This window comes from Gordionus sp. m RMFG-2023, chromosome 5 (assembly GCF_954871325.1).
Source record: "Gordionus sp. m RMFG-2023 chromosome 5, tfGorSpeb1-WG-v2, whole genome shotgun sequence".
Classification (NCBI taxonomy): domain Eukaryota; kingdom Metazoa; phylum Nematomorpha; class Gordioida; order Chordodea; family Parachordodidae; genus Gordionus; species Gordionus sp. m RMFG-2023.
In genome coordinates this window covers 30877524-30904294 of record NC_088779.1, presented here as the reverse complement: position 1 = coordinate 30904294, position 26771 = coordinate 30877524, and the positions used below count along the sequence as shown (strand labels likewise).

The following is a 26771-nucleotide window of genomic DNA, read 5'->3' as shown; positions in this document are numbered from 1 at the left end:
TTAATGTTAATTTTTATTTTTATCATTAACTTTCCTATCTTCTTAATGTTAAATAAATCGATGGAGACTATAACTCTCTAATGTTAAATTTTAAGAATTTTAAGAAAATTTTTTATATTTTTATATGTAACGGGATTCGAACCCTTGACTTAACGATTCAACCATCTTCTATATTTTGTAATATAATCTTTCTTATATACTTTATTATTTTGATATTATTTTATATTTTTATTGGCTAATTATCTTTATTTTTATTGGTTTATTAAGGTCTTATTTCATTGGTTTAAATTTATTTTCTATCTATTTTATTGGTTGTAATTTATTTTCTTTGTTTTTAATTAATAACATTTTTAATTATCGATCTTTTTTTAATTAATGATTTTTAAATATGGAAATATTTTGAATTAAATCTACTCAACACTATAGATGATAAAATCCAAATCAAAAAAAGTAAATTTATTAATTAGTTTTTATAAAAATTTTCATTATTTAAGAAAGGTAATCGTAAATTGCGTATTATTCATAAATTACGTCATAAAAAAAATCTAAAAATAACAAACATCGGTTAGTTTTATTACCTACGCCTCAAAATGCAAATTTAAATCAATCTTTACAATTATAATATATATGATTGGACAAGGTATAAATAATTATTTATAAAAATATTTTAACCAAACATTTTAATAAATTTAAATTTAAAAATATTCTTTTCAAATTTCGTAACATATAAAGTATGAACATTATAAATTTTTTATCCGCTAGATGGCGTATTTATGATATTGAGTTTTAAAAAAAAAAAAATTATCTCTAAATTTTATAATCTTTTTTTAATCAATTATAAGTAATAATGAAAAGTAATTTATCTTATCTAGGCTGGTTAGTTATACGATTACTTTTATTATTTGTATTTTAATTACAAATACTTTCTTTTTTTTTAAAATTTGTATTTAGTTATTTATTTGAATATTTTTCGAAAGTATTTAGTTAAATAAAAATTAAAAAAATTTTTGGTCTATTTTGCAGAGTTGTTAAATAATTTAGATATCTAGATCCTGTATTTAGATATAAAAATGTGGTATCTGTATCTAGATAGATTTTTGATTAAAATATCGGTATCTAGATATCATTTTAGACGATGTATCAGTATCTAGATCCATTTAAAAAGTATCTTTTAACAACTCTGGTATTTTGTTACTATTTCAAATGAATACAAATAAGAGATCGGCAAATCACGCCCTGGCCCGTACCCAGCTGGAGAAAGGGTTAGCTCACTTCACGCTTAACGCGTGACATCATAGTTTTCATTTTGTTCATAACTCGGGTTCTTTTAATGGTTCTCTTACTTTGGGGAGAAAAATTGAAAGTACAAGTCAGGCATTATATATTAGCGCATGCCAGATATACCATTTTAGCCGCGATATATTATTTGGCAATTTTCTTTCTTTATAACTATCTTAACCAAACACATTAAATTTATATACAAATAATGACCCAAACATTGATATAATTTATATAAATGAATTCAAACACTTTTAAATTTTAAGGCCAAAATATTGTTTATATATATATATATTTAAAATGATATGAGTTATAAAACGTTTACACATTTTTATAACTCAATTCAAAAATTAAATTTTTTTTTCCAATTTATATAAGTCCGCCATAAATATAAGGTTCTTCATCTAGCATTAAGTATGAATAACTGCATGAATTCTGATGGGTATAGTAGATAAAATCACTGTCTATTTTTCTTTTGGGGAAATTTATCCACTGTTATTTTAATATATTAGAAATCATTTTCTATAGAAAAGACTTTATCTAACCTTCATAATTCTCTATATATTTTAGGATGTTTTTAAATCTAGACCAACTGCTAATATTCGACTAAACTTATAATTCGATATTTTTAAATCTAATTTTATGGCTATTTTTACAAACTTATATAGTAAACACTTTATTTATTCTATTTAACGTAATTAAAAGATATCTGGTAATGAATTTCTAACTTACCGTGATTACGTCTCTTAATTAAATGCTTGTAGGCAAATTCTATGAGTCTAAGATATAAATTGCGTCTACAAGGTTAAATTGTTTCGCAGAAAAAAAAAAATTTTAAATATACTCCCACTGAAGAAAAAAATGGTTTACCTTTTAGCATTATAACTCCCTGATCTTTATTTGCCAAATTGATTCGAGAAACTTAAAAAAGTCACGTGCTTATTTAATTAACCATCTTGTTTTTAACGTAGCTGGCCTAACTACTAGACAGAAGAGAAATAAAATATATGAGAAATTTTGAATATTCTATAAATTTCATTGAGTATAAGCCAGAAAAATATTGCTAAAGCCTAAAGATTTTGCCAGTAGATGCCCAAACCTTTGAGTCATATATGGCCAAAATCTTCAGGCTATCATAATCATAATCGAGCCGTTTACCAACACTAATCCTAATAACGTTTATATAATAATACATATAGGATTACATATGTTATAAATATTTATCTAATATCTAATTTTGATAATATACTAATACATAATTAATTAATATATTCTATTCTTATTATTTATAATGAAAAAGCTATATCTTGCAATTAGATAAGCTATATCCTAGGATGAGCCACTAGCCATATTCCGCATTTTGGATAATGGAATTCGTTCTTTTTAAAAGGCGTTTCGTAAGGCGTGTACCCATTTAACGTCTTATGGCACTTTTTAAACTCCATCTTTTGTAAGGCGACAGCTAGAAACGCTTTTATGGTCAAAATTGCGAATTTTTCCGCTGCACAATTGCGAGGACCTAGTCCGAATGGCATATAAGCGAACTTGTTGTAACTGTTAAAATTTTTGAAAGATACTAATAAAATTATGGATAAATAATTATTAATTACTATGAAAATAAAGGGCTTAATATCTAAAACTAACTTTAGGGTTAATAATCTATTTTTTATATTAAATGTTAAGTTATTTCAACGTTTAGAAAAAAAATATTATAGCAATAAATTAGCAAATCTCAGTGATAAATAGTATCCTGTATCTTTATATTAGGCCCTTTAAGTCTCATAAATTTTAAGATGAAATAGACGACACATATAATTCTTAATGTTAAGAATAACATGTTATCACTCTCAAATCTCTCCGGATCTAAGAGCTCAGGGTCAGGCCAATATTCTGGATCGTGGTGTATGGCGTAAATAGGTACATCAATCAAAGTTCCTTTTTGAATCTTTATATCGCAATCTTCAATCGGTATGGTATAATCTTCACTTGCCACGCGATTTATGATAGCTAGTGGCGGATCATGCCTAAGCACTTCTTTAACAAACATTTCCGTATATCTTAAGCGTTTTAGGAATTTGTAATCCACTTTAGAAAACTGCGAATATTTGTATTTATCATTACTATCTAAATCAGCCACATTTTTATCATTTGTTAGAATATCATCCTCGCTGTTCGTGCTACATTCAGTATCTGTATATCTGTGTTAAAAAATAAAATTTTTGAATGAGATAAATTTAGATATATATTTTCTTTTAAAACTAAAATTAGTATTTATAGATAACTGTGTTAATATTTTGGTAAACCTGAAAAAAATAACCATAGCTTGTTTATTATTACAAAGAATTTTTATAAAGCCAAAAGATGGGTATCTTTTAGATTAACGCTAAAGATTTTATATTTATAATAAATATTTCCAAGGTGAAATTGGCCAGGAATAATAATTAATTTTAATAATTTCTTTCAAACAAAAATGTGGATATATAATAAATATGGCTGAAATGTTTACAAACATTCTTTATCTTATCTAATCTATCTAATGGCCTATAATCATATAAGTTTTTACAAGGTTGGAATGAATAGAGTATCATTATTAGCATTTGTTATACTTTACCCAGAATCAGGGATTGGGGCTCTCAGTTGAGTCATTATCTCTTGATAAATCCTGTCTTGCATTTGGGAATTTTGGGCTAAATGATAGACGATCCAAGACAGCGCTGTGGATAATGTATCGTAAGTGGCTAGAATTATGAAGATTGAGTTAGCTTCTACGTTCTCCATATTGTAATTAATCTTGTTTTGATTATGTATATTCACAGAATCATCTCCAAAAGGGCAACCTTTGAGATCATCGGCTGAATTTTTGCGCATGTTCTTCCTGGCTGCGTTTAGCATAATTTGATAAAGGTCCTTCCTATATGAAAAATTATTAGATTCGGTAAATTTTTTTAATTTTATTTATTTCTTTATATATATTATATCAAATTAAATTTTAAAAAACCATAGTAAGAGATATTAAACTAAAATAATATTTTAAAATTTATATATTAAACTTAATGAAAGATTTAATGATTAAATCAAGTGTTTATAATTTCAGAAAAAATAACATTATAAAAATAAATATTTAAACAACACCTAAATTCTAATAAAATTGATAATTCTTAACTTCTAAGCAATATTTCTATAAAAAGTAAAATTAATATACCGATTAACGTTGCTCTTTAATCTCACGTCCACAAATTTTCTTATAACATCCCTAATATATAGAAGAGAAGCTTCGCCAACGAACGATACTTTAAATAGGGTAGAGATTAGAGATGCTAACGGCTGTAACCATCTTAGCAGGATAAATCGATACATTTGATAAGTGAATATCAGATGGGTGTTTTCCAGAAATCTTGTGTGTTCAGGTGTTCCAAATTTTAATTTGAAGCCAAGAGTGTTTCTGGTTATCATATCTATGGCATAAACCCCAAAAAGGGTCTTGGCTTCAAAGGGCGTCTTTCCGTCTATTATTAGTGGATAGGAAGGGTTTTCACGTTTGGATTTACATTTTTCTGCTATTTTTTCAGCCGGGATTTTAGGTCTAGGGTGCCTCTCCCTTATATAGGATTCTTCGTGGCTAATTTGATTTTCGTTTGAGAGTTTTGATGGAACATTAAAATATTCTACCTTAGTGGTAGTCAAACCGGCCTTCTCCATCAATTCCACCGTGCATCGTACATTTTCCAGGATCATCTGTTTCATCATGGAAGTCGTGAACGTTTTTATTAGGATTCTGCGATTCTCTTTCCAATCATCGTACGGCTGAGCAATCACAGATTTAGCTACGCATTTTTGATGCAAAATCATTAGCTTTCGATTGGGGAAAGAGTGAAAATCTCTAATCAGTATATACTCCAATATCTTAGGATCGGCTATCACAACGCTATAATCCAAACCATCGCATATTGCGTATATTTTATAGAGTTGATTTTTGCCCTTGAATCCATTTTTATCGTTATTGGAAGGAAAAAGCTGATCACGCCAATGACTATGACATATTTGAAAGCCCTTCATCATTAAAGCCAACTGATGTCCGAATATGGGGTAAACGGGTGTGGGGTATAGAAGTCCACACTTTTTTAAGATGTAATAAGGACGCAATGCTAGGTATATTATACCCAGTGTAGTAATTATTAAAGTCAACACCAATGTCAGAGTTGTATATGATGTAACATAAGGAGTGAGGTGCATTTGGGAAGTATAAACGTACTATGGATATTGACAATTCTTTTTTTTCCTAATTTAAAATAAATGGTTTGAAATTTCGCATTTGATTATTTATATATCTTTATAAAAATTAGTATAAATATTTGAATTCCATTCAAAGGCTATCTTATTATTAATAGTACCAGCTGGCAAAATCGTCACAAATGGGTGAAGAACAAAGGATAGAAGATTACTGATGGCAGTGAATTAGAAATGGTGGTGAGGAAAAACAAAATGGCGGTGAATATTGGTGTTGAGTTTTTTAAAAAAATATAACAAATTATTAATGGGTAGTGGTGTAACTAGTGTTGTTAAGAAGTCCGATTTGAGTAGATTATTCAAAACGGCCTTATCAAGATTTTAGCTAAAATAAATATTGTGCAAAGCAACGAGATTAGGCTAATAGAGGTCCAAGCATTTCTGCCAGCTATGAGGGCAAAATCTTTAGGGCTTACATAATGTTATTTCGGTTATAATCTTTATTGGGCCGGTTTTTAAAACCGATTCGAATCGGGTTTTTTAACAACGCTAGAGTGAACCGAACTTTGTTTTATTATTTTTTTTAAATATTTTGATCAATCACAAAAAAAATTTATTGTATTATATATAGGGGTTTACCATGATTATATGCGGGGTGTAACATCACATCTTGATGTTTTTATTGAAGTTAATCAAGGATATTACGTAAAAATTTTTTCCATGGATATAAAAACAGGCCTCAGGACGGGTAATAATAAACTAACATGGATAAATGTTTGGACACTGTTTATTTTTTTATATTTTATACTAATAAATAAAGCCAAGTAAGATGTATCAACATAAATGGTAGTATTATTTACGCTTTCCCTTTAATGATTGCCGTACATAACCTGGAGTTGTCTTTATTACCCAAAATAGGATGTAGCCGACCCGAGATGGCTTTGAAACCGAATAAATCACTAAAACCTCGAGGATATAAGTTGCTTTTAAAGACAAAATTATATTTGATATCGATCATTTTATACCTCTAGTCGAACTGATTTTTTATATTTTTTTTTATGGATGCCGTTTCAGTTGATTCAAAATAGTTATATAGCATATTAATTATTATTTTTTTAATCTTCGTGAAATATAGATTATAGATTATAGTATATAGTAATAGTAAATATAGCATGAGAACCTGCAAGCTCGGCCTGTCTTTGTCGGGTCGTATTGTAATTTTAAAATATACCCTAGCTGAACCTAAAAGTATTTTATTTAAAAAAAGCGGGGTCGGGCTGAATATATTCTAAAAAAAAATACCCGGGGCGGTTATTAGCTATCATTGTAGAAGGCTTGGGATAAATCTCTAGTTGGCAACTCCGTTGCATTCCTTAAATCGAGGAGCCAACCAGAGGACCATTCTCTACTCTTCTCCATTTCCAAAGGTAGTGGATACGAATTTCTTGAGGCTTTCCCATCCCGAAACCTTGACCAGCTTCCTAAGCAATGATGAGCTACGTCACGCCATCGGCCTTAGACTTAATTGCGATATGGTAATACTTTATCACTATCCTCTGTCAAACGTCTGTCACCTACACTGCAAGCGCTGTAGAGGCAGATTCATTAGGCATTCAAAATGCAATGATACCATTGCCAGGGCCTTAAAATCCGCCGGCATCCCATCAACCCTCGAATCTACTGGCCTTTACGATTCCGATGGTAAACGGCTCGATGATTCGACTATGATCCCTTAAAAGAGGGGGGAATTCCTAACTTGAGATTTCTCATGCATCGATCTTGCCCCTTCCAATATAATTAGAGATGCCATACTAGATGCCGAGGCGAATAAACTAGCTAAATATTGGCCATCTCTTCCCGCCAATTATACATTCCTACCATTAATCGCCACGACTCTAACGTCGTTCGGCTCTCATGTCCTGGACTTCTTTAAAGAGCTGGGAAAACGGATCTCTGTTAGGACCGAGGATTCCAATGAGGGATTCTTACGCCAAAGATTAGCCATAAAATGGTAAAATACAATTATCTCAGTTTCATTTTTTCAATATCCGAAACCCCGCAATTGTATCCTATGATATATAGGAAAGACTTTGGCCATTTTGCTGCCTATTATAATGTTAACGCTAAAAGGGAACTTGAATCTCAATCAAGAAAAAATAGCAAGAATTTAATGACTTTATATAATTCTGATTTACTAATATTATATTTTTTTTTTAACTATTATTATAACTTACCTCGATATAAATCGTCTAAATAAAGATAGAGAAATATTAAAAAAAAAAAAATTAAAAATAAATGCTGGGGCCGAATGAGCCTGGCCCGAGAATATAAACCCCGGGCCAAGCCGGACCGAAAGAAATGTATTTTAAAAAAATCCGTGCTTGGCTGTTCTAACGGTATTCTTCAGGTCTCTTAGTGAATATATATAATTTATAATTTATAATAAATATACGGTGATAAAATTTTACCCTTTAAATTGATAAGAATTTTTTTCTTTCTTTCCTTCCTATACTTAATAGAATCAATTATAAAATATGATAAATTATCTTGTCAAATATTAGAAATGTCAAAAATACCCAAATTTTCTTTCCAAAAATATTTATTTTATCCATACATATATATATCGTTTTACATCAGCACTATCTTTTAAAAAATCGCTAATTGATATTTATCAAATATATCATATATATTACAATACAATATATACATTTTCTTGTAAATATTTTTTCCACCGGGGCATAAATGATAATTTTAAAATTTTTTAAAACATTTTTATATCGTTTATTTTCGAAACTAAATAAATATTTACTTAATATAAGGCAATTTATTTATAAAAAACTTCTTATTAGAAATGGTAAAATTTGTCATTTTTTCTTAGAGTTTCTTAATTGAAGCGACGTATTATTTCACGCTTTGAACTCTTAAAAATAAATTCTAATAAATTATTTTATTTGTTATTCCATCATTTTTCTCATATTAGCTAATTAAAATTTACTTGTTCCTTTGAAATTTCTAAATACTTAAGATATCATTTGTGGAGATTTTAAAAATCTGAAAGAAGTTTATAATGTTCACTTTTCAACAACCAATTTATCTTTGATATACTTTGTAACAGATATATACCTTTACAATGCCATAAAGGGGTCAATAGAGATGAGAGCAAAACATGCATTCTCTAATCCTTTGATTTCTTCCGTTCCATACCAATAAGAGCCAGCACAAATCTCTAGTTATCATTTTAAAATCGAGGTAAATCCCGGAAAAAAAAGAAGAAAAAAGAATCTAGAAAAAAATGAAAAAAAAAACGTAAAATTTTTTTTGCAAAGCGTCCCCAATAAAATAAATTTTGAACTAACATAGCGGGTATAGAAAATATGTTAGCGTAGGTTATTTCTACGGATACCGAACATGTTGTTTTTACCACTTCCTAATAGTCTTACTGCTGCTACTCCCCTTGTTTCGATTAGTGTAGGAAACTAATCTCAAGAACTAGAAAGTGAAATAGGATTCTAAGTAATTATTTTTTTTAAAAAAAAATTAAAAATTCACAATAATTTATTTATGAATTAAACATATTTATCGGGAAAAAAAATAACAAATATAAGTTATGAGCTTAATATTTATCGTTCTTCCAAATGATTAGCCTTTTAACATCCGGAAAAACATGGAGGAATCATATCCTGGTTATGGCCAACTCTTGTGTAAACTTTTTTTTAAAAAAAATATATAATATAAAACAATCATATTTTCTTTATCTCTTTTTGCATAATATAATTAATATATTAAAATAAATCGCATTTCAAACGTAATTAAGTTTATAAAAAAAAACAATTTTTAAAATGATTATATTTGTCCCAAACTAAATAAAACAATTTTAAAAGGAAAAAAATAGTTTGTAAAACTAAAAAGAATACATAAATATTTTATAAAAAAAAAATTTCCAAAATTTAGTTCTTTCTTTCCTTCTTTCTTTCTTTCTTTCTTTCTTTCTTTCTTTCTTTCTTTCTTTCTTTCTTTCTTTCTTTCTTTCTTTCTTTCTTTCTTTCTTTCTTTCTTTCTTTCTTTCTTTCTTTCTTTCTTTCTTTCTTTCTTTCTTTCTTTCTTTCTTTCTTTCTTTCTTTCTTTCTTTCTTTCTTTCTTTCTTTCTTTCTATTTTCTTTCTTTCTTTCTTTCTTTCTTTCTTTCTTTCTTTCTTTCTTTCTTTCTTTCTTTCTTAATATAAAATTTTGAGGTTATGGAAGGTTTAAAATTACGCAAAATGTGACAAAAAAATATATGTTATTTTAAAATTTAGTGATGTCATAAAGACATTAATTTAATTATATAATGATGACGTTAATAATTTATTTTTTCAAATTTAAATCGGCGCGTTTTTTAATATTATAAAAATCTGACTTTACTGTTTCCTTCCTTCCTTCCTTCCTTCCTTCCTTCCTTCCTTGATTACATGGATCAACAATTTCTTGATCAAAGCGATTCCATTCATCCGCAAGTGCTGTTTGGGATGGTGAATGTCACCTCTGCGGTTGATAAGCACGTTTTGGAATGACGTTCCATATTTTGTAGTCGACCGGATTGAGATCGCGGTTATTGGGAGGATGGCAAAGAGTGGGTGAAATAAAATCCTTTCTCCTGAAAGCTGATCCACAGTACTCTGGGTCTAAAGGAACTGGAGCACAGCCCTCCTGGAATATAATTTACTGCCAGCGGCAATAAATTATTTCCGAGTAAAAAGTCACGATAATATGCACCATTGATTTTGACCCCTGGATCGATAAATATTAGCTCCGTGCAGTCAAGACTTGTACCCCGACTAAAACTGTGACAGATTTAGAAAAACTTGAACCTAGTAAGAAGCAATCGATATGCCGCAACTTGTTTTTTTTCTCGGCGGAACTGCAAAGTACTATCATAGTGCAGATTTACCAATGGAGTTACTTTAGCTTTGCACGTGAACCACATAAAATGAACTAACTTCTGAAGATATTTCCTAAAAGTTGATTGGTAGGTACCGGACGATGAATTTTATTCGCATAAGTTAGGTTCGAGGCATATTTTTTTAAAGATTTTAGCTGTAGATCTTTGTGGATAATAACCATGCACTGAAGTTCGCGAAATACTTGTTTCTTAGGATACTTGTCAAATTGTTTTATGGGTGCCGCCAGCCCTGTCTTCCTGGCTCAATACGATATTTCAACAGAATCAACCTTTTTCATGTATACGTGGTCTAGCCACCAACATAGTTTCTTTGATGATTCGGCGCATCGCTGCGATAAACTAGTTTCCGTTAGAAAATTCCGTCTCAAACTATCATCCTTACTGAAGACTATATTATTTTTTTATCGTCTGCTTAAATGGAAATGACGTGATTATGACGTGATATTTTTTTTTGTAAGTTAGATAAGTAGTCTGGGGAAAAAAAATTATAATTTTTATTTTTTTCATGCTGGAAAGATCGAATTTTGTTTGTCCAAGTTTGAATATTCATAACTTTAAATCCCGTTAATATAATTGGTTGAAATTTTACGAAACATCAATCGATTCATCTGTCAATCTCTAAAATTCTATTAAATTATATTTAGAATTGAGAGATTTATTTCTAAAACACACACGAGGGGTATCATATCAATTGAGACGAAAAGAATGATCCTTATGAGGTTGGGTAATAGGGATTCTAGGATTTCTAACTGCAGTATTTGTCGAGGGATGTTAAAATAAATCTTTTTTTGCCTTCAGGGTCAAGTTTTAGTAATCTAGGTTTGGACGATTTATTTATCAAATTTTTTTATTTTTTTGTGAAACAACAAATAAATCGAATCAAAAGGATAACTTAGGCGATTACAGTAGCGGTATCCGGTATCTAAGAATTAGGACCATAAGTATCTGCTTAATCTCACAGAGGTGCAAATTAGTTTTTAGCAATGATGAAATGCAAAATAAGTATACATGAAATTAAACCTATCAAGTGTTGTTTAGAAATTTTTTTTAAAAAAAATTATCAACCATTTTGAAGAGATAATTTATCTATCATAATATAACCGTGACATTTCAAATATCTTTTTTTTTAATCAAGCCACACCTTATACATTCAATATTTCTTTCTTACAAATTAATTCCGGAAGTTAAATTTTTGTTTTATTGAAGTTATCCTTAGGCGAAAAATATATTTTTTTAGAAAAATTAATTAAAAATTGTATTAAAAAAGACAAATTAGGTATTATTTGCAATTGTTATGAAAATTTAGAATGTTCGTTATTTAGTATAGCTAATGTCTTAGCAATTTGGTCTGACAAGATTTAGCATTAGCCTTTAACATTAGCCCCTATGTTTATTTGTCAATAAATAAAAAGTTTGACTAATTAGATTGAAAATGAGTGTTCTGTGGATTCTAAGAAATGCAGGCCTTTATCGGTATTTAGAATTACTTTCAATATTTGAAGATTCTGTGGTTGGTTTGCAATGGATTCAATTTTAGCAATGAGATCGTTGGAATCATTAAAGATCATAATCATGGAGAGGGGAAAAACTAACGATTATTTTTATTAGTTCTATATCCAAAATATTTATAAAAAAAATACATATATATATAGGTTTTAAACAATTTTTTTTTGTAATACTATAAACTATGTACTATTTATATACTAATTAAAGTATACATATATTTATTTTGTAAAACATTAGAATTGCAATTAGGAATGTTATATTCTGGGATGCGCCACTAACCATATACCACATTTCGGATAATGAAACTCGTTCTTCTTGAAAGCGGTGTCGTACGGCGTGTAACCGTCTAATGTCTTGGAGCACTTTTTGAATTCAACTTTCTGCAAAACGACAGCTAAAAATGTCTTCAGAGTCAACATGGCATATTTTTCTGCCGCACAATTACGGGGTCCTAGTCCGAATGGCATATACGCGAATTTGTTATAGCTGAATAAAAAAATGACAAAAAAATAATATATAATTAGAAAGAGTTTGTAGAATAAAAACTTATATATAAACTGCAGTTAACCGTTTAAAACTAACACTCTCAAGTATCCCTTTACCAACATATTGTACGACTTCCTTAGAATCAGATATATAAAATAATTCACATTTATAATTTATAAGATTAAATTTTTTTACCTGTTTTCACTGTTAAATCTCTCAGGATCGAAGGTGTCAGGATCGGCCCAATATTCTGGATCATGGTGTATAGCGTAAATTGGCACATCAATCAACGTTCCTTTCGAAATCTTTATTTCATTATCCTTAATCGGTATAGTATAATCTTCGTTAGCCACGCGATTTATGATAGCCAAAGGTGGGTCGTGTCTGAGAACTTCTTTAACAAACATCTCCGTATATTTTAAACGTTTTAGAAAGTCGTAATCTACTTTGTAAAAGTCGGAATTTAGATCATTTCCATTTCTATCTTTGCCATTCAAATTTCGAGAATTATGATCATTTATCAGTATTCCACTATCATCGTCACTACTCACGCTGCTGCAATCTATATTCGTTTTATCTTCACTAATATTTTTTCAAAGTGATATTTATAATAGGAAGATTGTTCCAAGTTCAATCTAGGATATATACATTCTGTTTCGTTACGGGCTTATTGTAATTCTTATATTGACAAGGGAATTCAACTTTAGATTGCAATTATTATAAATTACTAACACTGCTTTATAAAATGAGTGTCAGTGCGGAATTATGTTTCTGTTTGATTAATATTGGTGTGAATTTATAGTTTTAAAAATTCTTTTTTACAAACTATAGGTAAGGTCCGCAAATGGCAAAATCTTCAAACCGGTCCAGGTGGGAATTTAGATTAATGCCCAGCCCGGCCCATTTTTCATTTTTTTTACTACAATGCCCTAAACCAAAAAATATATTAATAACAATCAATAATCGTGGGGAATGGTTAAATTAAAAAACACTATGCTTAATGGATTATCAGTTCTAGGAAATATCAATATTGATCAAATATATGTAAAATTTTATGTTTGCCAGGCCCATCTTGCCTCCCGGCCCAAAATACTTTGTCTACTCGCCAGGTGTAAAGCGCTGGGAAGGGTACTGAAGATCTCTTATTAATTAAATGCTAGATTTAACAATTTTAAGTGTAAGTTGGCTCAATTATTTTCTACGTGAGATGCAGAGCCAAATAACATTAAATATTTACAAAAATATTAGTGTCTACTTACCTAGAGGCTGCTTTTAATTCTTCTACGATTTCTTGGTATATAAGATCTTGCATGCCGGGATTTTGGGCTAGATGATAGACGATCCAGGATAGGGCTGTAGATAATGTGTCGTAAGTGGCTAATATGATGAATATCGAATTCGCCTCCACGTTCTCCATATCGTAATTGACTATATTTTTATCGGTATTTTTTGAAAAAACTTTGCCGAACGGGCAACCTTTGAAATTATCGATTATCGAATTATTACGACGAGTTTCATTTTGAAGATTCTTTTTAGCCGCGTTTACCATAATCTGATAAAGGTCTTTCCTATATTAATTTTACAAATATTAATTCTGAATTAAGCGTTGGGATGTGATCTTAGAACTTGGTAGTGGATATACACTTAGGAAATCCTATATCATTGTAAATATATATTTGAAATATAGCATATTTAGTCACATTGATAACCTTAAGTAGAGACATGATGAGAAGATAGTGGCATCTTTTAATCGAATATTAGTATTAAAAAGTGTCACCAGGATTTTAAAAAGTATGTTGCGACATTTGAAGATATGTAATTACTAATAATAATTATCATAAATTTTCACGTTATTAAACAATATTTTTTATTTACCGATTTAAGTTGCTTCCTAGTCTCACATCAGCGAACTTCCTAATAACATCCCTAATATAGAGGAGAGAAGGCTCGCCTACAAAAGAAATCTTTAACAGGCTGGAGATTAGAGACGCAATCGGCTTAAACCAACTCAGCATGATGAATCTATACATCTGATAGGTAAATATTTGGTGAGTGTTTTTCACGAATTGCGTATGTTCGCGCGTACCAAACTTTAATTTGAGACCGAAAGCGTTCCTGGTTATGATATCGATAGCGTAATTTCCGAACAAAGTTTTCGCTTCGAAGGAGGTCTTCCCGTCTATCATCAATGGGTAACGTGTATTTTGTTGTTTAGATTGACGGCTATCTATTATTTTTTCTGCTAGAATTTTCGAGTAACGATTCTTGACTTTTGTACCAGATTCGTCATCGATCATTTCCGGAATATTAAGACGATCTTCAGTCATCAATCCAGCATTCTCCATTAAATCTATGGTGCATCGCACATTTTCTACGAGCATTTGCTTTATCATGGAAGTGGTGAATGTTCCTATCAGAATTTTACGATTTTCTTTCCATTCCTGGTAAGGTTGAGCAATCACAGATTTGGCCACACATTTTTGGTGCAAAATCATGAGCTTCCGGTTGGGAAAAGCGTGAAAGTCTCTGACTAGTACATATTTCAGTATTCTAGGATCGGAAATGACAACGTTATAATCTAAACCATCGCATATGGCATATATTTTGTAAAATTCCTTCGATCGATTTTGGTTATTCTTAGATGAATTAAGCTGATCGCGCCAACTACTGTGACATATTTGGAAGCCCTTTACCATTAAAGACAACTGATGCCCAAATATGGGGTAAAGAGGTAAGGGGTATGAAAGCCCACTCCTTTTTAGAAGGTAATAAGGACGAAATGTGAGGTAAATAATGCACAGTGTTGAGATTAGTATTAGCAGGAAGGCTAGAGTTGTATACGATGCGAAAGTGGCAATGGCATCCATTCTATATAGGGAAATGCGTTATTGATAAATATTATAAGCGTTTTTTTTCCTTAATTTAAAAATAATTAAATATATTTCGAATTTTTAAAAAATAAAATCTTAAAATGGCACATATTATTATTATTTAACTTTTAATTTCAGAAACCTTTAGTGATCGAATCAAAATTATATTTAGCTTTATATGACAAAAAATATATTAATTTTTATAACATCTCATAAATTTATAAATCATATTTTCAAAAAAATTAATTTATCAAAATTTGTAATATTCAAATAAAATATTAATATCCTTGTTATAAAAATATAAGTAATTAATAATATTTTAATTGACTATTGTCATCCAATTTTGACCTCTAAAAAAAAATTAAATAAATTAGCAATCATTTTTAGGACTTAAAATTTTTTTTTATGTCGAAAAATATTTTTATTATAAATATTATAATAAAAATTAATGAGGGTATATATTAATTTTATGATCGTAAATTTACTAAAACTATTGCCAAAAAATATCATAAGGACGAAAATTATATCCTTTTTTTAGATTATATTTATAAACTAAACTAAAAGTGAATTAATCGCATTGGATGTTTTTCTACGAGAATTTTATATATATTTAACATTAAAAAACACAATTCAACGTTATTTTCAACCGTATTTTTTAATATAAAAAAGATAAGGGAAAGAATGCCAAAAAAAGTACCAAAAAGTTTTTATTGCCAAAAAATTACTTTTGTTATGTCTCAATAGTTGAAAATAATATTTTTTTAAAAAGAAAATTTTAATAAGATTTTTCAGCTAGTATATACTTGGAATATATAAAATTAAAATCAAAAAATTATGTCGTTTTTTTTAATTATTTTACTGATGGAACCTAACATGTGACCAGCATTTTGAATGGAATTTCTAACAACTCTTACAGGCTGCACCTTAGCTCGTATTTATTTCTGTTTTGTCGTATTCATGACTTTCACATAGGATGATAATAGTATTTATTAAATATTTTAAAGTTGGGAAAATAGCAAAATCTTTTTTTTCAACGCGGTTTTTTTTTAAAAATGTATTCTAACACATGTGGGCGGGGTAGGTCGGACCACTTTCATTCAAACCTCGATAAATTCAAAAACATCAAACTAATCTCTTAATAAATAAAACGTATTCTGAATTCTCAAAGTAGAGGCTATTGTAGAATCCATGCTTGTTTAGAAAATTGGATTTGAAATAATTTTTTTTGATCCAACCTAGCCTTGCTCTGGGTACTTTGGTCCAAAAATGGGTGATAATTGGTCCGTCAAATATTATTTTTTTTTTGATATTATATAATACTAGAAGAGACTTTAAATGTATATTTATTTATCTATAATACTTACACTTTCTGATCGTCGCTCTAGACTTGGGGGATGCATAGAAATTATTTTATTATTAAAATGCGCAAAAAATGAGTATTACAATAAATAGTTTATTTTTATTATAATAAATTATAGTTCTTTTTACATAAATTTTTTTTTATGATCTAAAATTAACTATTATATATAAAATATTTCTAAATGTTCATTTTTATGAAATTTATTTCTAATTTTGTTTTTAAATAAAAATTTAACCTAAAAAGCAGGCCAAAGTTACTTTTAAAAAATAGTTAAAAGCTTGCTACTTTATTTTTGATGGGTAGCTATAGCTGTAGCGCGCCATTTCTTTTTGACAAATAGCGATGGCGGTAGCGGACTGATTAAATAGTAGGGTTCATCAACTCTGACCCTAACCCTATTATGATGATACTTAGCAAAATAAATTTATTTATTTATTTTTCTAACTTCTTTTATAAAACTATATTTAAAAAAAAAAATTATAATAAATACCAGAGTTGTTAAAGGATCTCGTATCTAGATCCTGTATCCAGATATAAAAATGTGGTATCTGTATCTAGATATAAAAATGTGGTATCTGTATCTAGATATTATTTTAGACGTTGTATCTGTATCTAGATCCATTTAAAAAGTATCTTTTAACAACTCTGATAAATACCAAACAATAAAATTTTGCGACTTCATAAAAATAAACTTTCCCATAAGTCTGAAAAAAATTTTAAAAATTTAATCAATTTATAATATGCCCAAAAAATTAGAAAATAATTATGAAATAATTTTTTAAAACTGTCCAATTAATTAATAATTTGCCCATTAAAATAACCTATTTAATAATTTTTAAATTGTTCTTACGCATTTATTTTTTGATTTTATATTTATAAAATTAAAGATATTTTAAAAATTTAAGATATAAATTTCGCATAGATAAAAAAAAAAAATTGACAAATAAAAAAGACAATATTTTAAAATTTTTTACCTTCAAAGTTAAGAATCTATTTTTCTTCTTTATCGAATTATCAAAATATATCATATTAATTCCAAAATATCATAATAAAAATGTTCAATATTTGAAAGTCAATAAAAACTAATGCATCCAAATACGTTTTTATCAGAAAACGCTGGAAAAGCCCCAATTTACGAATCAATGATTGATCATGATGATCGAATCCTAATATGGCAATATATCATATTTATTATTTTGATATGAGAATTTGCCAATTAAAATTAAAAACGTTTTTTTTTAAAGTTTTTTGCAAATAGTTGATTTGTTTATAATTTAAAAAATATTTCAAATTTAATGAGATAATAAGCTATTATTATAATAAAATTATCCTTCATAACAGATCGCGTTTTTGGTATACATGTCACTGCCCGAATTTTACAAAAAGAAATAGAATTGGAAGTTTTTAAAATAGTTAACAAAATGAGGCATTTCTATCGCCCGAGTTCCCTCACTGACTCGGCCTTTATAAGAGCAGAGCTTTGCAAGTCTCTGATATTTCTGTAAATAAATCCTAGATATAGTATAGGTCAGTGTTGTTGAACGGCTGGCTCTATTGAAACCAATTTTTTAAAGAAATGGCTCAACTCAAACATTTTAACCCGAATAACTATTGGATGGGCCTTCGAGATTGATAATGGGCATCCAAAACCTTGGTGCCTTCGATGAGCAAAATTTTCAGGCTTGTTGTTACAGTGCGCACAAATTGAACGTTTTAACGCAGCGTTTTCAAAACGCATATAAATAATTCAAAATACAAAACGCAAACAATGCTAAATATAAACGAATGGATTTAAAATGCATTATTTGCGTTTTGAAACGAAGCGTTGAAATGTTCAATATGTGCGCACCATTAGCCCATTTTTTTAGAAAATAGGCTCCAATCGAGCCGTTTAACAGCGCTTAGGGTTTATCGGAATTAAAAGAGGGGAAATTCTGATAATTTCAGTCGATACAATAAATATTTAATTATAATTTGCCAACAAGCTACAAAAAAATGATAGCGATTTTATTGCTTTACAATTTTTTTTTATAGTCAAAAAGTGTCCATTTTTTTAAAAAAAAAAATTCATAAATATTTATATAAAGTGTTTTAATTTTTTTTTTATAAAGAATGAAAGAAAGAAGGAAGGAAGGAAGGGGGGAAGGAAGGAAGGAAGGAAAGAAGGAAGGAAGGAAAATTTTACTGCGATTTACATTACCAGTTATACCCCAGGTAAGTGAACCCGAACCCCGAGTTCAAGAATTTAAAATTTAGTTTAATAGAAATTTTGATAACAGGAACTTAATCGAAACCGATTTCCTGAGAAGTGTTTCAGACCTGCCCCAGGTCCATATTAACCCGGGTTTAATGAGTCGGTCTCTGTTTGTTCTGCGGTTTCAAAATGCCCGACCAAACACTTTTTAAATTTCCTGAACCCGGGTATGGGTTCACGTCCTTGGTTATACCTATAACATTTTGTTTTAATAGTATAATTTATTTTGTATTTTTCCAATATTTTATTTTTCGTGTTCGAAATTGTCATTTCTGATATGATTGGTTATCGATAAACGTTAAATCGATTAGTTCCAATAAATTTTTAACTCTACCGAAAAAAGCAATTATTTTAATATAAATTTTTTTTTAATTGCATACCAACTGTAATAAATTTCTGGCTATGCGCCTGTGTTACACCATGTTATAATAATCAAGTGAGGTTTGGTAAATTATTGGATATTAACTAATATTTTTTAAAGACACCACAATAAATAACGGTGTCTCTCTTAATATACAAGCTTAATATATTATTTCTTTAAAATTATAGTTTCAAAATATATTTCAATTTTTCGAGCCAAGGAAAATAAGTTTACACAGTTGTTTTAAAGTATAATATTTATAATTTGGTGGGTATTAATAAAAAAATTTTTTGGCAAAAATATATTAAAACATACAACAATATTTCGAAGGATTAACGTAGGTAAAGAAATTATATATAAAATTACATCTTCAAACACTTAAATTTATGATTTCTAAAGGCTTAAACGTTATATAAAGTTATTCGCAATTAACATTGTTACCCCATGTAACCGATATCCCTAAGATAATAGTAATTTTAAAAAATTAAATTGATAAAATAGAAAATAAATATAACTACTTTTTTTTAGTGTATAAAAAATAGATTTATATTTTTAGTATTATAATGAATTTGGGGTAAGGAAAATAAATTTTTTTTATCTAAACATTATGATTTTACCTAGAGATGCTTTATCCCAAGATGAGATTTATTATATTCACTAACAAATTCTATAGCTTCAAAAATTCAATAAATGCCATTTACTCTTAAAATATCGATATGAGTACGTCCTCGATAAAGCCTTTAAAAGGTATCTTATCTCGGATTTCAAGCAATCCCCTGCAAAGGGGCCACAATATTATAATAAAATGACTTGAGGTTATTTATTAACTATAATTGGTTAGATTTGTTATAAAGTATAATCATTGGTTATTAGAAAAAAAACCATTGGATACGAACGGTTAGATCTTATTGTGAATATATTTTATACATTTATTGAAAAATTGAAAACCCGGGGTTAAGACTTTGAGTAAGTCGTTTTTAAATCGGCTTAAAAAGAGCCGTTTTTCTTAACACTGGATAAGAAAGACATCAGCATATAAAATTTCCATTGTCTAGTTTAAATCTGAGCAAAAAATAGTTTCATAAAGTTATATAGTAAAATTGGGAACAAAAATGGCGTGTTACCATGCTAATATTGTTTTTATACACATTTCAATAAATGAATGAAAGAATAAATAAATGAATGATGAATAAATAAATAAATGAATGAAAGAATAAATAAATGTATGGAATGAATGAATGAATAAATGAATGTATGGAATGAATAAATAAATAAATTTATGAATGAATGAATGAATGAATAAATGAATAAATGAATGTATGGAATGAATGAATAAATGAATGTATGGAATGAATGAATGAAAAAATGGAATGAATCGTCAGTCATGTAGTGATTAATTATCATGAATATCATTTTAGTCTGTCAAATGTCATTAAATCTGAGTACTTTTTATAGTGTCACTATTGTCTTTCCTTCTTTTCTTTTTTTCTTTCTTTCTTTCTTTTCTTTTCTTTTCTTTTCTTTTCTTTTCTTTTCTTTCTTTCTTTCTTTCTTTCTTTTTTTCTCTTCTTTCTCTTCTTTCTTTTCTTTCTTTTCTTTCTTTCTTTCTTTCTTTCTTTTCTTTCTTTCTTTCTTTCTTTCTTTCTTTCTTTCTTTCTTTTCTTTCTTTTCTTTCTTTTCTTTCTTTTCTTTCTTTTCTTTCTTTTCTTTCTTTCTTTCTTTTCTTTCTCTTTCTTTCTTTCTTTCTTTCTTCTAACTTGGCTAGAATGCATTTTATTTAAAATATTATTCTTGACTCAATACAAAAACCAAGAAAAATACATATTTAAAATAGTTACGACCGGGAGGTAGTCGACTAAATCCGCTAAACGCCCATAAAACAAATTTTAGAGGTAATGAGGGGTCGGATGCTAAGTTTTCATCGTTACATTTTGAACCATTTACAAATGACTTAAATTAAATTATTTTTACATTTAAACGAATATTTTATAAATAATTATTTAATAATTTTATATGCTAAGATTATAAATATTTTTTGGGTCACAGGCATGCGCACACAATATTTCCCGGGGGTATAGTTTCATCCTTTTTCTTCCGGAAAAAATTATGGACATTGCAACGGAAATTCGAGTAACTTTATGGAACGGGAATAAAACCGGAAAGCTTATTCCGCAACCTTTCCGGAACGTTCCTTGAAATTATATATAAATTTCATATTTATTTCTATAATCATCTATCAGGTACATATATTCCTTTCTTTTTTTGTCAAAAATGACTTTTTTTTATATAATAAATCATATATTTTTTATATATAATTAGATTATTCTATTTACAAAAAAAAAAATTAAGGAAAAGTGGAGATGGAATAATCTAATTGTCAGCCACGATATACCTAAAAATTTTATTCCCTATAACTCTTTTTCGGAAGATACTGCTCAAAGAAGCGGGTTTTAGGAGCTAAAAAAATTATTTTTTAAATTGACCTCTTTAAAAACTTATTTATTTACACAATAGGCATTTATTTATAACTGCACGGTCTGTCCGTAGCTCGACCCGTCGAGTCTCGGGCTCGGTTCGGGTTGTGAATCTCTTCAAAAATAAAAAAGGATCTTTTTCGACCACGAATCGGGTTTTGCCAGTTCTTTTTTTTAGCTTGACAAAGTCTAAAATAATATAAAATAAAGCAATTATAACAAAACTTTAATATTTATACCTATTAAAGATTGATTTACTTTACGGATGACATTACAAAATAATACGACAATTATTTGTCATATCGAAAAAATAAAATTTTTGACATCGGATAACTTTTATTTATTATGATTATTTATTTATTTATTTTTTTGCAACGAAAATAAACAAAAATATAGTAAATAAAATATAATTGATAATGTTTAATAGATTTTTTATAAATTTAAAATCTTAATTTTTATAATTATATAATTTTAAAAAAAATTAATAACGCTAATTTTTTTTAAATGATAGATTTCCGATTGGGCTGTTAAAGAATATTCGTCAATGACAGGTTATCCCTTTTCCCTACGAACTATTTTGAGATCGGCATGTTTGATTTTGATTTACCGCCAGTTTTTGGCGACATCTATGGATTCCCAGAATTCTCAAACCAAGCTGGCCCTCTCCAACAACCAATTCACCTTCGACACTTTGAGACAGGTAGCGACCAGCTCAACGAAGGGCTTAAAAAATGGTGTCAATATTATTCTGTCTCCCTTTAACGTGGCCCAGGTACTTTCTATGATAATGATAGGAGCTAAGGGTGAAACGTTCCGCCAATTATCGGACACCCTGCATTATTCTTCGAACTTTCAACCCATTCCGACTCCCCAGAATCAGGAAGGTTTGCACAAAGCTATCGCAAATGCTGCAAAACTTCATTTGGGCGCCAAAAACCGAAAAAGAAACTTCACCCTAGAAACCGGTTACGGAATTTACCCCGACAAAACGTTTCTTCTCAACCCGATCTTCGAAAAAAATGTGAAACGTTTTTACAGGGCTACTATCCGAAATTTGAATTTCAAGAGCCAGCCGAAACTGGCAGAAAAAATTATAAACCAAGATGTTTCGAACGCCACCAACGGGAAAATCAAAAATCTACTACCCCCTAATAGTCTCGACGCGTTCACTCGCATGGTTTTGATAGGCACCATTTATTTCAAAGGAAACTGGAAGGATAAATTTGATCCCAAGTAAGTGTTAATAAGATAATTAATTTTCAAAGACAAGTTCCTGTAAGTTATCACAAAATCTAATGTATGATTTCCTTAATCTTTAAGTCATCTTTTCCTATCTTCTTAATATTTAATTTTACCTATTAACTTTCCTATTCAACTCACCTTTACGAAATAAAAAAGTAGACTACATAACCTATTAATGTTAAATTTTCGAACTATCCGCTCAGCCTATCCGGGCCGCTAACCGACCGAATTGAGTTCGGAATCGGTTTTAGATCGTATTTGACATCAACGACCAGGTTTGAATCTTCATACACCAATTTATAAGGGGATATTTGTCTCTCATTCATAAATTTAGTTGTGTGTAAGTTATTTACAGAAACCACCTAATTAGGTCCTTACCATATATGTAACCGGTCATTCATGGAGGAATTAGCTCAAGAGAAATATCCAAATCGCCCTTCATTTTTGACAGGTTAGCTGTAGGGGGGGGGGGTGTCTACATAAGCTCAAAATTTTTTTCCCCTTTTTTCGTTTGATAAATTTCAAAATTTTCACTTAAAATCCCTGGATAGCTATTAGTATTTAATAAATATCAATTTTTTTATTATTATTTAGAATACAATAATAGTATATCATATATCATTCTCCAAAAAATTTTAAATAGTTTTTTTTTTCGTGATCAAGGTTATTATTTGCTAATGTTTATTATATTTATATTACATTACATTACATATACATTTATTAACTAATATATATAAAATAAATTATATAATTAAACGCGAATATCATATTTTTAAAAAATTTATAAAATTAATATAATTTGGATGATCGAAAATCATCAATTTTTTTTAAAAAATTTTTCTCCTCTAAAAATATTTCGTAATATGAAAAAAAGGAATTAAAGAAAATAATATTTTTGAATCCAGAATTTATGTATTTTTTGTTCCAAAATCTTATGCTATAAATTGGGATAAATTCACGTAGAAATTATTCAGTGAAAGCTACTGCGGTTATTGGATATTTTTTCTTTAAAAAATTTAGACACACTTTTTTTTATTCAAAATTTTCCTTTATAAATCAGTTATGCTGTTAAAAAAAATCCCTTCTTTTAACGGAGATCGATTACGGTCTTCCTTTAGGAATGCTAGTTTTTTCCTTATTTCGCTATATTTGTTCATCAAATTTACCATTGCCTTTTATAACACTCGAAAATATTTACTTTTCCCGAGGATGCCTTTCCATTCACAACATTAACCGGTAAAACCAAATCCAGTAATTATTCATAAAAGATGTTAATCCTACCACCCATGGGCAACTTAATTTTTTTTCCCCCTTAAACGATAATTTTCGACCAATCGAATCGTTTGACGGTATCCGCCACGCTCAATCCATTTTATCATGTAAACGCCGATTATTTTTCAGTTCCCACACTTCTACCGGAGTTAAATTCAATTCCCCGTAAATATGCTTTACCATATTACTTGATTTAAAAATTTATCCTCCGCGTTTCCGGTGCCAAGGGTTTCGAACGATTTATTTTATTTTCGCAGGTCATCTAGTCATTACGGGCAAATCTGGTGAGCGCCTCACCTTTCCGCGTCATCGTAATTTCTTTCCACGACCCGCAAATTATTCGCCTTCTCAGTAAAATCTAACGTTCGAAGCAACTCGGTAACAACGTTTCTAGGCAGAAAACTCTCCTGGTTGTTTTTTTCATCCCCGGCCTGGATATATTTTTAAAATATTAAAATACGACTCGGACCGGATATCCGGTGCTTAGGACCGGGCCCGCCGGTTTCCCCGACATTTTTATTTCGACAACAATCGCGAAAATTTATCATTTTGAAAAATTATTTTTAAGAGTCATTTTGTTTGTTTCATTTAAAAAAAAAATTTAAAAAAAAAGGTTAACGAGAAAAATAGAATTTAAAAGCGACGATGGACTGAGCCAGGAAGTTGACATGATGCAAGGTTCTAAGGACGGTCATTACGGAGATTTCGATTTTTCTACACTAATGGACTCCTCCATAAAGCATCCACAACCGGTGAAGGTATTGAGATTGGATTACGTGGATTCCAATTTGGCCATGTTTTTCGTGCTTCCAAAGCAGAATGGATTAGATGGGCTTATCCAAGATCTCAACACGGCTATACTGACAAAATTGATCGAAGGGCTAAGACACGAAAAAAAAATTAGGGTGACGATACCAAAATTCAAGATTGATTACGGCATCGAGATGAAGGAGGTTTTGCAGAAACTAGGGATGACCGATATATTTGGGTACATCATAATATTATTGCACACGAGGAAAATGTACACGTTTAAATTTATTAATGTCGATCAACGAAAATAACATCGATATGTGATGTAAATAATTATGAATTTTATGAGACACTATTCGAATCTGGGGATTTAGTTTTAAGCTAGAGATGTACTAAGCCCGGCCCGGCCCATCCATAACCCTGCAGGTAACCCTGGTCGGGAATTTTTTTTTAAAAAGCCTGACCTTTCATAATTTCACAAGCCAAGGCTGTCCGTGCTGAGTTTCAGATGTATCTACTTTAAAGCTACACACTCATTTATGTTAATTTATATTTTGGAAAAAAAATAATAAAACTTGAATGAAGTAACAAGGCCGATCTGTCAGGGATTTCCAGAGCTGAATCGGGTTCTTCAGAGACTGAAAGACTGTATTTGTCTGAAGTTTATCATAAGGCCTTTATCGAAGTTAACGAAATCGGAAGTGAAGCAGCCGCGGCCACCGGTGCTGTTATATCCTTGTTATCTGTCATGACTCCAACTGAGTTCAAAGCCGACCGACCATTCTTGTATTTTATTATGGATCTTTCCAATTCAAACATTCTCTTTATTGGAACTTACAGCAAACCACCTCAAACAAATGCATGAATTTATGAATAATATTATATAACTTTTATAACTTATTTATATCTTATGATGAATTTTTATTTTGTTTACTTTGATAAATTCAAAGATTAATTATTGATATCATATATTTATAGGTAAATAATTATATGGTAAAGCAAAGAAGCATAAAAAATTTTTTTTTAAAACCTATTATTAGGTAGTGCTAACAAAATGATAATTAACTGTAATCAGTTAAAATTAATATATTAACATTTCTTTCACGCACTAATAAAAACATTCTTTCTTTCATTCTTTCTTTCTTTCTTTCTTTCTTTCTTTCTTTCTTTCTTTCTTTCTTTCTTTCTTTCTTCTTTCTTTCTTTCTTTCATTCTTAATTGATAATCCAGGAGTCATAAGATTTATTCTAGGAAGGAATCTTAAAACGCAAATTTTGAAACTTTTATACCTTCGATTAACTATTCCCGTTATAACGGTGTAGAATCTAAGAATTCAGCTTCCATTTCTAACGATTTTCTTTAACTTACGTTTTATCGGTTCCTTTCTGGTGCTGAAACTTACATTTATATCATTTCTTATAGGGTTAGTATCGTTATAATTTTTTTAATACTAATATAGATATTATCAATAGTAACATAAAACATTATATAAATTATATATGTATATGATATTAATTTTTTTTTTCTGAATAGATTTAGAAGGAATCAATTAAATATCTTCTAATATTTGAGGATTTATCTTCGTTACCATAAATCATTCAAAGAGTAGAAGAATATTAGTATTTTATATTTATATAGATAAATTTGAAAACGCACATAAAAGATATCCCTTTCAGCCATAGTAGAAAAAAAAATTCTTTTTTTAAATATCTTCTAATATTTGAGGATTTATCTTCGTTACCATAAATCATTC

The 26771-nt window shown here is 29.2% G+C and overlaps 2 protein-coding genes across 2 annotated transcripts; one reads left to right on the top strand and one right to left on the bottom strand.

Moving 5' to 3' along the window:
• Positions 1-2591: 2591 nt before the first annotated feature.
• Positions 2592-15458, bottom strand: LOC135930353 (uncharacterized). The gene is made up of 8 exons (XM_065467136.1): positions 14311-15458; positions 13695-14003; positions 12631-13017; positions 12207-12435; positions 4481-5394; positions 3890-4189; positions 3114-3476; positions 2592-2832 (listed from the first exon to the last, which is right to left on the bottom strand). Exons 1-8 carry the CDS (start codon positions 15300-15302, stop codon positions 2601-2603), a joined length of 3726 nt encoding a protein of 1241 aa, XP_065323208.1. The 5' UTR covers positions 15303-15458; the 3' UTR covers positions 2592-2600.
• A 6737-nt stretch (positions 15459-22195) lies between these two features.
• Positions 22196-25973, top strand: LOC135929400 (leukocyte elastase inhibitor-like). The gene is made up of 3 exons (XM_065465955.1): positions 22196-22987; positions 24882-25256; positions 25604-25973. The coding sequence occupies exons 1-3, from the start codon at positions 22299-22301 to the stop codon at positions 25881-25883; spliced, it is 1344 nt and encodes a 447-aa protein (XP_065322027.1). The 5' UTR covers positions 22196-22298; the 3' UTR covers positions 25884-25973.
• Positions 25974-26771: the final 798 nt, after the last annotated feature.